Source organism: Lagopus muta, chromosome 5, assembly GCF_023343835.1.
Source record: "Lagopus muta isolate bLagMut1 chromosome 5, bLagMut1 primary, whole genome shotgun sequence".
In the NCBI taxonomy this organism is placed as follows: domain Eukaryota; kingdom Metazoa; phylum Chordata; class Aves; order Galliformes; family Phasianidae; genus Lagopus; species Lagopus muta.
The window spans coordinates 36,241,821-36,256,470 of record NC_064437.1 but is presented as its reverse complement, the minus strand read 5'-3'; the positions used below and the strand labels follow the sequence as shown (position 1 = coordinate 36,256,470).

At 35.6% G+C, this 14,650-nt stretch overlaps 1 protein-coding gene across 2 annotated transcripts in view; it reads left to right on the top strand.

The window, feature by feature from the left end:
* BMPR1A (bone morphogenetic protein receptor type 1A) overlaps positions 1–11,328 on the top strand; it is an 80,779-nt gene extending 69,451 nt beyond the window's left edge. For both annotated transcript variants that reach the window (XM_048944248.1, XM_048944247.1), the window contains 7 exons: positions 979–1,078; positions 1,889–2,033; positions 2,675–2,867; positions 3,241–3,538; positions 4,330–4,505; positions 5,254–5,384; positions 6,480–11,328. In XM_048944248.1, the coding sequence (XP_048800205.1) occupies positions 979–1,078; positions 1,889–2,033; positions 2,675–2,867; positions 3,241–3,538; positions 4,330–4,505; positions 5,254–5,384; positions 6,480–6,605 (1,169 nt within the window). In that variant the 3' untranslated portion in view covers positions 6,606–11,328. The remainder of the gene's footprint in view (positions 1–978; positions 1,079–1,888; positions 2,034–2,674; positions 2,868–3,240; positions 3,539–4,329; positions 4,506–5,253; positions 5,385–6,479) is intronic.
* Positions 11,329–14,650: the final 3,322 nt, after the last annotated feature.

The following is a 14,650-nucleotide window of genomic DNA, read 5'->3' as shown; positions in this document are numbered from 1 at the left end:
AGATTCTGCTTAACTGTTTTTCTATTTAAATGAATTCCTATTATGTGTTGTCATCTCTAGTAAGTGTTTCCATTAGGGTAGCAGTGTAGATTCCTGAAATGCTCAGTAGCAATGGGAAGTTCTCAAGTAGGCTCTTTGTAATAATTTGCCAGCAATTAATCTTTTGACAGTTTTGTCAGTTCAGAATTTACGTAAGGGTCCCTGAGTGTATTAATCTGCTTATTTTATAAGTAAACGAGTCCTACTACAAAATTGACTTCTGTTGAGAACCTATGACACCCAAGGTACTATATCTCTTACTCATTCAATTCCACGAGTGTTTTGAATGATTAGATTTCAGTCAGTAGCTGTATTTGAAGAAATAGAGAAATAGAAATAGAGAACAGTTTGTTCTCATGTCTGGATTCTATAATGATAGACCAAAACCCTAACAAAAAAAGATTTAAAAAAAAAAATCCAACAATGTTACTGTGGTTACATTTTTACAATGAGTGAGTTGATTCTGATGCCATAATGTGCAAAAGATATGCACTAAATTTTTTTTATTATTAGTGTTGTGTTTTGTCATCTGTCAGTACTGAAACTTTATTACCTGCTTAATTTATCAGCAGTATTATAAATAACAATGATGACATCAGGAAATTCTAGGTAATTATCCTGTAGGTCTGTTTCATTGCTATGAAATGAAGTTTTATTGTGTTTCCATCACTTGCACATGCTTATGTGCGTACACAGGATATTTAAAGCCTTAATATGGCAAATGAAATGCAGTGCTTTGAAAGTCCTAAGAGAACTTTTGCTGTATAGTCTGCAAGATCTCTAGAGCTGTCACATTTTCTGGGACACTGTTTATGTCGTCACTATGCAATTCTAAAGCGTTCAGTAGATGAAAAGGTAAAATCTGAATAAGCTGCATGTGCTCCACATATTTTATTAATGAACTACTTTGGAAATTATTTTTGTTTTTTTTTTTAATAGATGGACTTTTTGATGGCAGCATTCGCTGGATGGCAGTCTTAATTTCTATGGCAGTCTGCATAATTGTCATGATCATCTTATTTAGCTGCTTTTGTTACAAGTAAGGAAAGCATTTCATTTATTGGTAACATTTTTCATTTCTCAAATGAGTGTAAATAGAGTAGTTTGCATTGATATATAAAAATGAAATGTTCAGAACGTGGGACTTAGATTATTTTGATTCTTTATTCTAGGTACCAAGTGATTGTTGACAGTTTTATAAGCCATATACACATATTTTATATGTGTAGCTTTATTATAGCATTCAGTTAAGAGGATTATGTCAATTGTATATTTAAATCTTTGATCATTTTGTTGATTAAATTTGTTGTCAGACTTACCTTTGCATAATATTTCTGCAAGCCTTAAGCAACAAGTGTTTTGACTTTCTGCTATTTTTAAATAATTTACTGCCTGAGCTATGGTACCTCATACAAGTGCAGTTTAATGCCTGCTTTTGTCTGCTCCAGCTCTTAGATGGAGGTTAGCATCATTCTAACAGGTTCAGCAGCAATGTATGTGTCTGCCCCATCTGCCATGGTTCAAATTTCAGTCTTTTCCTCTAAGCCAAAAGCAGTGATGGTTTGTACTGGTAACATTGGCTGCAAGCTGAATTTTTAAAATGCTGATTTTTCACCTGACACGCAATAAATTGCTGTGCCTCTGTACATAATACAAGTTTTTTGTGTTGAAAGAAAAAAAAACAGTAAGAGCAAACCTCTGTAAGCTGCATTTCTAGATAAAATTGTGCAGTGAAATCTGCTTTTCTTAAGAAAACTTGTACTACTTGTATAGCTTTTTTCCTAGCTTACTACATAGTCTGAAGAAGTCTTTTGAAGCTCAACTTTTCTTCTACTCTTACTTTTTGCAGGCATTATTGTAAGTCAATGGCAAAGAGACACTGTTATAATCGTGACCTGGAACAAGATGAAGCATTTATTCCAGCTGGGGAGTCATTAAAAGACCTCATTGACCAGTCACAGAGTTCTGGCAGTGGCTCAGGACTACCATTGCTGGTAAATTGTAAACCCAAGATTTCCAACAGTGAACCTGTGTCCATTTACTATGAAATTTGGCTTAGTGCTTAATGCCTAGCTTATCCATTAATTATTTTTAATTTTGCAATTACTGTGGAAGATGAAAGAAAAACTGAAGTATGGAAGCTCACACTTGAAGTGTAAAAGCAGGTTAGCAGGTTATTTGTTAGGAAATCTGTTGCTGTCAGCAAAATAGAGGGAGAAGATGGAAATGCACTGAATGGATAACACACGTATGCAACTGAATGAACTCCCTTTTTTTCTCTGTCTACTATCTGATAAATTGATTTGCTTTTTATTGGTTAATAGTTGCTTGCGTTTTTTTATTCAACATCATAGTTAATACTTGCATGAGAATTGGTAAGTGATAAGTGTATGATTCATAATCTAGAATCAAATAGAACGCATCTTACTTAAATAAGAAATTGTTCTGATTTCTTCCCTAGAGAAAACAACAAGTTTAAAATGAGAATTATGGAAAATAATATAGAACTAATTTTCCAATGAAATGAAAATCCAAAGTAACTAGGTTTGACAAGCTTCTTGCCCTAGGTGCCTTTGGTTCATTGCTGGAATTTACTCTTCTCCCTCACCCCTTCTTTTTTGTTCATTTTCTTCAGGTTCAGCGCACTATTGCCAAACAAATCCAGATGGTGAGGCAAGTTGGAAAGGGACGATACGGTGAAGTGTGGATGGGCAAATGGAGGGGTGAAAAAGTTGCAGTCAAAGTGTTTTTTACCACAGAAGAAGCCAGTTGGTTTCGAGAAACAGAGATTTACCAGACTGTTTTAATGCGTCATGAAAACATCCTTGGTAAGGAAACAGCACGGTGTTTGTTTGAGCTTATGTTAGAGTGAAGAAGGAGGAGCTCTTACTGAATGGGTTAAGGAGCATGTTGCTTCCTGTGTGAAATTATCTGGTGGCTGCCTCTTAATGTATACTAATAGAATACTATAAAAATAGTAATTCTTTATACTTTTGGTTGGAAATGTCTGCCATCTCTGTGCTGAAAGTCTGGAATGGGGACCTCATACAGGAGAAATCTGAACTCTTGTGTTACCAGTGTTCAAAGGGGGAAAAGATATTCTGATGCAGTCTAAGGCAAGAAAGCTTTAAGAATTCTTAATGTGTTGCATGAAGAACTTACATGCAAATAATCGAAACTTTGTTTTTATGTGTTTGATAGGTTTTATAGCTGCAGATATTAAAGGTACTGGATCCTGGACGCAGCTTTACTTGATTACAGATTATCATGAAAATGGATCACTATATGATTTTCTGAAGTGCACTACACTAGACAACAGGGCTCTCCTCAAACTGGCATACTCTGCTGCATGTGGTCTGTGCCATCTACACACAGAAATCTATGGGACACAAGGCAAGCCTGCTATTGCACACAGGGACCTGAAAAGTAAAAACATTTTGATAAAGAAGAATGGGACATGCTGTATTGCTGACTTGGGTCTCGCAGTGAAGTTTAACAGGTAGATAAACAAATCTTCTGTAACAGGAAAAAAATTGGGTTCTTTCAATGCACCAGTTTAAGAAGGGAGACTGAGTTGTTTGGTTGCATTTTTTCGGGGATTTTTTTGTTGGTTTGTTTTGAGATTAAAATGTGATTAATCCTTGGAATGCTGGTAAGCATCAAGGTGAAAACAGGTTAAGAAGTGAACGAAGTGGAAAAAAACACAACGACCCTTATTTGTGGAAAGTTGCAATATTTTTTTAGAGGAAAGGAAGAAAACTAATTTGTTACTCAAAACTGACCTTTCATGCTAACTGCTCCAGTTTTGTTATAAATTACCTCACAGAAAATATGAACAGTGTGAAAGGAGTTGAAACTAAATGATGAAAATAATACTGTAGTAGTAACATTGAAAATACTTTTTCCTTTAATTTTACAAGCTCAGTGAAACCTGAGATAAGTACTACACTAGAGCATGCAAGAAAGCATGTAAGCCTTTATGAGTAGTTTTCATTTGAGTTGCTGCCAAGTACATGCATCTCTGTAGTGGTTTTTAATTTTGTTTGTTACCAATGCAGTTAATGACTAACTTCCATACAGGTTTGTTTTGCCATGTTATGTTTTTCAGTGGTGCAGTATAGTCCAAGTGCAAAATTGGGAAGGAAATAGATGAAAGAAAATAATTGGAAAATAAATGAAAGAAAATAAATGGGCGTTTTGGGGTGTAGTGATTGCATCCTTACACGTGCAGTTTCATACCGTGTTTTGTGACAGTCAGCAGTTTACTGACTTGTTAATGTTTTCCTGCAGTGACACAAATGAAGTTGACGTTCCCTTGAATACTAGAGTGGGAACAAAACGTTACATGGCTCCAGAGGTCCTAGATGAAAGCCTGAATAAAAACCATTTTCAGCCATACATCATGGCTGACATATACAGTTTTGGGCTGATAATTTGGGAAATGGCTCGACGCTGTGTCACAGGAGGTAAACTTCTATATATTCTGTATAAGATCTACAAGGACCTTTTTTCTCCTTAACCTTATATACTTTTCTTGAAAATAATGAAAGGAAATAATTGAACAAGCCTATTATCAACAGACTTGCCTTCTTTTAAAGCAGTACTAACTATCTGTCCAGCATATAAGCTGAAAACCACTGACCCTGAACCTTTTTGATTGTTAAAATTAAGAAGCTTAGGGGCTTTCTTCTCCTTTCTCAAAAAGCAAAGTGTCGGGTCTTGGAGAGGTAGTGGGATACAGATGCACTGCAACTTTTAAAATGTAATTGCTGGGGTATTCTGATATAATTTATAGCATTTCTTTTTCAATGTTTTAGATATTCTTGTGACTCCTCCTTTCTTTCCTCTTCACTGTTCCTTTGTGACATTGTGGCATCTTTTCTGTTCTTCCAACTTTTGCTTTCTCCGTGTTTCTTTGTAGCTGAGATTGGAATAGAGGATGCCAAATTCTACAGTAGGTATTAAAATCAAAGGGACTGAAAGGAACTAGCATGACTTTTTAAACTTAATATTCGTAACTACTGGAGTTTTACTTGTAAAAGATTGCTGTTATGAAGTTTTGGGCTTTTTGTTGCTGTATAATAGTGGGTTTGATTTGGCATAAAGCTGTTTGGTTTTGTTCCGGGTTAAGGAAATCAGGGAGTAGAGACATGGATTTGTTTGTTGCTGTTGTTTTTTCTTAAATGGTGTTTAATCTTTCACATCTATCTCCAGGTATTGTTGAAGAGTATCAGTTGCCATACTATGACATGGTGCCAAATGATCCATCTTATGAAGACATGAGAGAAGTGGTGTGTGTCAAACGTCTGCGCCCAGTAGTATCTAACAGATGGAATAGTGATGAAGTGAGTATGCTGAAAGGAAGAATTAATTCCATTTGTTCATCATTAAAGAAGGGTATTTTAGTTTTGAACATTAAGGCACTGACTGCCATCAGACATGCTGATATTTTAACCTTCACAGCAATGGCAGGATAAAAATCTGTTTGAAATAAACTCAAAATTCTATATTTTGATGTTAACTTTTCAGTAATCTGGGAATAAGACACCCTGAAATAGCATCCAAACATACAAGTACTGCTCCAAATGATATCTTATATTTAGCTGATGGAATTTGGGAGTTTTAATTGAAGCTAAAGCCAATCAATTGTTTTTGTTTTTGTTTTCCTTACTGGTTTTACTAGTTTTAATATGTATTGCCTACTGGTTTGTGATATTAAGTATTTTATTGAATATGAAGCAATTTGGTTGTATGTACATATTCAGAGTTCAGCTTTTTTTTTTTTTTTTTTTTTTTTTTTTTTTTGTACCCTGGAAGTTTATTAACAGGATCTTTACTTGTGAAGTGATTATTATGACAGGTGTATTTACTACTTGTTTCTGATTTCAAAAGGTATAACGTTTATACTGTGATGTAACTGAAATAATAAACAAAAATGTGTTTTTAAAGGGTCGCGGCTTGAATGCAGTAAATAAGACTTCACGATTTCATATAAAAGGCTAAATATGCCATGCCCTTTTTTCCCCCAAATCTTAAATTTCTTTTAGGAATTCCCACTTTTCTCCTCAGTATTTTTGAGGACAGGAGGAATTTCTGTCACGTCACTTGTTTCCTGTGAGAAAGTTATCTACATTTTCTCTGTTGTATGTGTGGATTTTTTTCTGCTTATTACTATCATTTATGTACTGACATTCTTGAGTTATAGCAATAAATTGTGGCAAAAAAATCCATGAAACTTAAGAAATGCTTCAGTTAGTTTCAACAATTGTAGTGCTAGGCAGTGGAGCTTAGGAGAAAGATCTCCATCAGCAGTTTTGCTGAAAATGTGTAAGTAGTTTGGGCTTGAGAGTGTTCTACTTTGAGCATGACAAATAACTGAAATTTTACACCTCAGATCTGTCTGTTGTTACAATACTTGTCCTTTGTTTCTTATTTAACAGTGTTTAAGAGCAATATTAAAATTAATGTCTGAATGCTGGGCTCACAATCCTGCTTCAAGACTCACGGCCTTGAGGATCAAGAAGACACTTGCCAAGATGGTGGAATCACAAGATGTAAAGATTTGACAAAGTAAACTGACATTGGACAGCAAAGCTGGACTCCTAGAACTTTTCACTCAAACCTGGGTGAGACCTATGTGGAAAGAGGAAATAACTGAGATTCAGTGTATTTTCTCACCACACTTCTACAGGCTGCTAATCAAATCTTTCAGTACTTCATAGACTGTGATACTGAGAGACTCTCTACACTACGTGCTATGTATATGGACAGCCTTGATAAAATATGCATTTTGTTTTGGTATTAGCTGCATTGAGACTTCAGTCATACTTTGTGAGTCTCCAGTAAAACTCTGGGTACTGAATTGAATGTTTCGATTACAGTGCTTTCTGTGAAAGCCTAACAAGCTATTATGGATTCAACAGAGATGGAGAATATAAGCTTTTTATTTGCCTTCTACCTGATAAAACTTAGCCAATCCATACCAAGTTTTTGTGAAACAGCCTGTAGGTTATGAATCTGTTTGTGATGTTACTCAGTTTAACGGTTCCTTATGCATTTGTGTGTGCCAGAATTATTTTGCTGCCATTTGGAATTTAAATGAACAAAGTTTTATCGTCAGGGCTCTATTTTGTGACTTCACAGTCGGAGATCTGCTACAGAATTGAATCCTTGCCATTAAGTGATCCTTGAAAAGTCACAGTTTTATTTCTATTCTTGTTTTGATCACAAGGAGAACTGCTAAAATGTGAACCATTTATAAATTAAGGAATGCCTGCCTGGTCTGTATAGTGCTTAAAACAATGTTCTTAGAGGCACAGATTGCCTTAGTCATCTCACTTACAGTAGGGTGGGCTCCATAATTTGATGAAATTTGGTACATTTTTCACAGTGCCACGTGCAACTAGTGTTTTTACTGTAGGGTACTTCACATCTTAACAAAAAGACCTTTGTTGTGTTTTACTTTCCTTCCTTATTGGAACTCACTGGTAGGTGCCAGTCCTTCTCCTAACTTTTTTCCATACAGGAGGGAATTAATCAGCTGTAGAAGCATGCTTTCTCACTGTGTGACAAAACTAGACAGAAGATAAGTTTTGGCAGACTTGAGAACCAGTCTAATTTAAAGACACAAGAGTAGGAGATTAGAGAATACAATAAAGGTTAAGACCTGGAAAACAGAATATGTAAACTATTGAAGATAAGATTCACAACGTGCTAAAGACTTGGAGCTGTGTTGCTCTGGTGTAAATGCAGGAGGTTATGTCTGTGGGCCACTTAGTGGACAATTGCAAAATTACAGAATTGAGGAAAGGTAAATCATTGGGTTTTTCAAGTTCTAGTCAGCTGCGTTTGGGAGGAATGACATAGAAAGATGTTTTATGAAGATAAAAGGGATAAGTAGAGTTGCAATATTTGGTCCTGTTGTGCCAACTGGTTGGTGTGCACAAGAAACTGTAGTTGCCTCCTTTTCTCCTCCCATCCAGATGAGTTGGTTAAAAACCAGAACCCCTCTGTGAGGTTGCAGTAAGGCAGAATTATTTAATTATGGCTCCTTTGAAACTTCTAAGTCAGGAAACAGTACCATAAAGTTGAACCTTCGAGTCCATGAGTTGTCGAAAGAATGAAAACACAGTATTTGCAACCATTGAACCTATTTGATAATTTAAGTGCCTATAACTTTGTACTGTAAATCTTGTTCTAGATAACTTTAAAAAGGGAAGTTATTTATACAGTGTGTTTTGTGCTTTATTAAAAAAAATAATTAGTCCTATGTACATGTGTATAATTAGATACATTCACGCACACACACATATATGCCATAGTTGAGATTTGAAGAAAAAAGTTAGGAATAATATTAAAATTGAAGAAAATGTTCAAACATCAGGTTGATTTATGCAGATTATCTGTTGTCTGAAGGTGTGTACATGGAGATTGTTTTGATACGTGTTTAAATTTCCCTTAAATACAACTGGTGAAAAAGTGTAATGCAGAACTAATGTGATTTGTGAACAACTACAACCTCCTAACATGTTATCTTTTCATTTTAATTCTGTAGTTTGCATAATGTAAATGGTCAGGCAAAAAGATAGCAGTATTTTTATTTTCTATTGTGATGTACAGACTTTATTTAATAGTGCTACATATTTTATAGATAACTAGCTATTTTGAGGGACATTTCTTTTTTTTAACAATAAAGTCATTACTTTTGTTCAGTAATGCCTTTAAGTATTAATATGTACTCTGGCTGAAAAGTTCACAGATGTGTCAGCTATGATTTTAATTTATTTGAATATGGCAAAAGATACAATATAGTGCCACAGTGCTCATGGAAAAGGGCTTTTTAAAAGAAGGTTTCTCCGTCCACTGCCAAGAACTGTACGATGCGTTTGAAATTATTAACCATGTCTTTGCACATTGTTTTTGCACAGGTAGCAGAAAAACATTGGGTATGAGCCAAAAACAGAAAAAAAGAAAACTTTTTTTTTTTTTGGCTTTGCCTCTAGGATTTTTATCAGTAAGGAGAAATGTTTATCTAGGTATCCTGCTAGCTTAAGCTTTCGGACTATGGAGATTTAGTTAAATTAACCCAGTCCATTTTAGAAATACTTTTGTTACTACTTTCAGAAGCTGTTACAGCATTGTAAGCTGTAAGTTTTGTAAAAATCAATTTCTCTCAAGCTTCAAGAAGCCGTCGATGACAGTATAAGCAAAACAAGAAAGTGAATTTCTGTAGTTTCTAATTATCTGCCTGTTTTCTCCTCTGTTGTATAGGATTAACAAAGTAATAAGATGATGATCTTTGGTAGAAATCTTATAGACCTGAACTGATTTATGCATTCACTTAGACAAAGACAAGAATAAACTGCTGCAAAGATCTTCAATATTTGGGAGACAAAAGTCCTTGATCCTGAAGATTAACCTGAATTTTTCAGCACTTCATTTTCCAGATTCATACTGAAACGTATGATGCATATGTCGTTTTCCCTAGTCATCAAGAGGAGCTGCTGGATCTTAAGTAATCCTTGATTCTCTGATATTCTAAAAAAGCCAGTTCCTAAAGGAGCTGTTTGCATGAAGCACTTCAGCACGCATCTACCTTCCGTGTGAAGTAAATCGCTGGAGCTCAAGTATGTCGATACTGATATTTTAGCCACCTTTCAGAAAGCTCTCAGCTCCAAGCCAGCCCATTAGTTATTATATAATGAAACAGACTCTTAGGCTAAGTTTTTGCTTTATGCAATACTGTAGAATTCAGAAGCCTTTAAGGGATAGAATAGGTAATTGGGTTTGTCTGTTCACATGGGATAATAATCCTTTTTGGGTCAAAATTATAAGGATTTGTCATCTAAAACAAGTCCCCCAAGTCTGATGAATATGATTTATGTATGCACATAAACATCAATAAAAATCAGAAGTGTGAAGTGCATGAGTGCATGTTGGGAGCATGAAAACTGTGCCTTTGAATTTCTTAATTATGATTTTTTTTTAATTTAACCTATTCCCTGTGATTTCAGTAATTTGGTAAATAATTTGAGTAACTTATATAATTACTATTGTCCAAATTACTTGCAATTTTCACAGGAAATATGATGCTCCTATTGTAAAATGTAGGCTTGTATTCTGAGTTCTGCTCAAAATGTAGTTTTTTCCTGAGTTTTGCTCAGGGAAAGGACACTTCTCCCAAAATGCATCACTTTTTCCTGATTATTTTCTTGGTGAGTCTGTCTTCAAGTATCGAATGAGATATAAAATGAATATTTTGTTACCTCCGTAGTGGTTTCAAATGAAATTTTAGATCTTGATCTGAATGACCATTTGAATGTGTTTTTAAAATGAAGCATTTGCATACATTCTGTCTACCCTATCCCCATAGCTTGTGTTTCAACAACCTGAAACGCTGGAGAAGCCAACGTAGTTAAAAAGTCGTCTTTGGCTTTAGAAGACCTATTGAAAGGGAAGTTAAGCATATCTTCCAGCAACTATTAGGATGATACCCTACTTCATCTTTCTTTTTGACGGTGCCTCTGAAATCAATAGGTTTTTATCTAGTGCCCACAGTCTTTGTTCTGAACAGGGAGTGATGTCTGAAAACAGCTGGCAATGTTGTATGGTGCAGTGCTTTATGGAGCCCTGGTGTGTTAGCTTTGTTTGGTGTAGCAGAAGTGGAGCACGCATTACTTCTAAACTTGAGAACAAATCCAATGTAATTGTTGCATATTTTACCTTTGATTGCAGTTGCAAACACCCACACCATGTACTGACATTTGTGCTCTGACATGCCGTGCCCAAAATAAAATGTATTATATTGTATACAAGATGAATAAATAACGTTGTAGCTAACTTAGAGAAGATGTAAATAAAAAAAAAGAAAGAGTGGAACAAGGAAAACGGTCACACTCTTGTGTGTTATATGCCAGAAGTGTAGAATAATCCTTTAAAAATGTAACACACTAATGTATTTTGTACAGCATCTGCTTTAAAAGGTGCCTTATTGAGTTTACCATGAATTGCTTGTTCTGTACACAGATTATGTCCAATGTATCATTTTTAAGTAAATAACCTTATTTTAGTACACATTAGTGATGTGTTTTGTTACTATGAGGCTTTGTCTTAAAATGTAATGACTTGGAAATCATAATACTTTAATACTTGTGGTTTTTTTCTGCAGCCCTTGAATAAGTCGTGAATGGCAACTTTGATTGCTCAGTGGAATCATGAATTACTTGATGCTTTACAGTCCTCTGTTTCTTGGTCTTAAGTTGAGCACAATGATAAAACCAGAGCTGCTTTTGTCTGATTCTTTTTTTTTTTTACTCTGCTTATAGTGAAACCAAAAGCAAATCAGAGTTGAATAACTCTTTGAACATGTGTGAGTTGACTACCTGCTGATTTTATCTATATAAATTTATCTCAGTGGGTCAAGCCAACTGAAAAAGGGAAAGAAAAATGGATGAGGTGGATGAGGGGTTCTTTTGTTGGCTCTTTGTGTGTGTGTGTGTGTGTGTGTGTGTGTGTGTGTGTGTGTGTGTGTGTAGTAGTGTCCAAATCATGAAATTTAAGCTAATATGCTTCTCTGCTGTTGGTTACAAAATTATGCAGGTGTTTCTATACAACCTAAGTTTATGATGTTTTATGGTTCAAGTAAATGAAAAACAATCCAGGGGATACTTGGCTTTGAGTAGACAGTTGTCTAAAATCTGAGAATGTTTTTCTCATTGCAGAAATGTGCTAGCTACTAAACTGCAGACAGTTCAGTTTCAGTTTGCAAGGAAGAAAAAGTAAGGTCAATTTTGAATCATTTTTTCTACGTAAAGGTATGTTTTGACCAGGAAGAATTTTGCTTTGGAGATAGCTTTTTACGATGTGTGTAAGGGTTTCATGTCTGAGCATTACAAAAACAGTTAACCAGTATATTGTAAAAAACTTCTTTTCTTCGAAGTGATAATTTCACGTGTTAGATTTGTAGAATATTTTTTATCTGGTTTCAAACCTTTTTTTTTTTTTGCACGTAATACCAGTAATTTACAGAGCCAGATTTGCTGCTCTTACGTTAGTATCTTGCAAGAGTAAATTTTCTGTCATGATGATGGCTGTAGCTGACAGAACGTATTCACTGATTGAGCTTACCATGGCTGGGATGCAGACTGTGGGATTTCTTATATTTGCATCACAGGACATAATGAAAACACTGATTAGTTGAAATTTTGCACCAGTGGTTTGGGTGTTTTTTTGGGCCAAGCGACCTAACGTTGCTCCTAGAAACGGCCACATGATGGCGGTATATCGCAAAGGTATGAAAATCCTTTTAAACATGGTGGGGGTTTTGATGGTTGAAAATGAGTTCTACTGCCTACTAGTAATAAATACCAAAATCGTGTAGTTGATGTGTAATTGTTTTTCACCTTCATATTAAGTTTTTTCACCAGTACACTCACATCAGTACTTAAGAACTGAAAGCCATGTCCAGCAGCATCTCCAACACCTTCTCAGTTACATTTTGTTTGAAGGCCAAAAAGCATATAAAATAGTAAAAGCATACTGAGTGATTTCTGAAATGAATCATGAAATAAAAGCAGAAGTATCAGTGATTTCAATTCCATAAATTCCATTAATCCTTTCCCTGGCTTTATCTTCACTGTTCCCCAAACCACTATTTCGGTCTGTCTCAGATATTAAAGGAGTAAGAAGTCTTTCAATACTAGGCATGAATCAGATTCCTGGGAGGCCCACTATTGTGAGTGGATCACCCCTATAAAACTGGTTCTTGAGGGGTGACCACCGTGGACTTCAGAGGCAGGATGTGGGCATGTGAAATGGGCTCAGATGAATCTGACTGCGGGATTTGGTGAAATCAACCACAGAGAGATAATAAAATAGAAAATTAATACACAAAATAGAAAGTTGATACACAATGAGTGCTTGAATTGTGAGTGAAGTAAGGAGCTCATCTCATAGTAATGAGGAAAAAATTAAGGAACTTTAATTTTAAAATGCAAAGCACTGTAAGGTACGTTCATAAAGCAGGTCAAGATCAGTAGCAAAACAATTTAGCAAAGATGTTGAAAGATACAGGGCATGGGGTTTTTGTTTTAATATTTTTATAGCTTTGGGGTTTGATTTGCAGATTTGGACTACTGGCAAAATTTTTTGGATGGTTTTCTACAGGTTTTTCAGGGAGTGCTAAGAGAAGCTGGGAGGTATTTTTTAAACATGAGAGTCATGTTGGTGATTGTGCTTAATAGGTGTGTATTTAAAGCAAAAACAAAACAAATAACAAAACCTCATCACTTAGGAAGGAAGACAAACCTCCTGGCTTATTCTGCCAATAGAGTGCTTGAATCCATTTTCCTTCCTAAAGTTTTTACTTCAGAATGTTAAAAAGAGTTTTCCAGTCAGTTTCCCTTCTTTGTGTATGCAGGTGGTTAACTTAACATATTGAAAGAATACGAATATGAAAATGTCTTTATATTAACACTATATTCACTCTGGAGTCGAGCTCTGAATTTGTCTGCCTAATTCTTCAACAAAAATAACTCTGTTAAGCATGGCAGTACCGAACTTTTAAAAATCCCACTTGGGAGAACTGCTAGGATTGGAGATCACACATACAGGCCTTTCTCTGTTCTCTGCTGAGCTACTACCTACCTTGCCTCTTTCCAAGTAGCTGTGTACTTGTCATTCCAATTGAAGTTTTCTGTCAAAGCCTTAAGAGCCAGCAAGTCTATTTGAAAACATATAAATACGTATTCTCTCGATGTATTTCACTATAGCACTTGGTTGTACCTGCAGGATTAGTGTACGCTGCTCCTTACTCTCTCCTGACCTAGACAGCACTGTTTGCACTGCAGAATGCTGCCAGTGCAATAGCCCATAGCTGGGCCACTGGTAAAATAAAATGTCAAAAAATGTCTGGGTCACCTCCTTGTGATAGATTTTACTAACAGAACCCAATCTTACAAATTGATGGTTTTATTCCTTTTTTTGACATTTTGCCTCTTGCCATTTTTCTTCTCTTCCTTCCTCAGATATTTTGGCAGTCTGGGGCAGAAGTTGACTGAGCTCATGTGCATCCAATGCTGCTTCCTGCAGAGCAGTGCAAGGACTGACTCTGTACTAGATGGATGGGGAGACTTGTCCAGTTAGTCTCATGTGAATGAGACTACTGGCTAGAAGTAGGCAGGAGGACATAACCTGCTAATTAGGTCAGAAGTGGCATTTTCTCTTTCCAGAGATGCTGAATTCTGTGTCTTAATCTGTGTCTGTGGCTTTTTGTTTCTGAATCAGTAGAAGGCATTTAATTATACTAGTTTTAGAACCTATTTGCATTGTTGCCTGTCCAGAAGGAAAGTAACAGTCTTATCAGTGAGTCAGCAACTAAAACCACTTTGTAGTCTCAAAAGATACTTGCCAAACTGTTGTCTTGAGTGTAGCGTGTATTGGTACCAATGCTTTTTAATTATCTGGTAGTGTAGTGACATTCAGAATACACATAGGTGGGGAGAAAAATTCTTGACAGAAATTTTTCTGTCAGAAAGCACTATTTTAAAGGGCATAAAATACATCTTAGGAATTCATCTCTTTCATCAAAAGCATTGGGAATTTTAAAATGCAT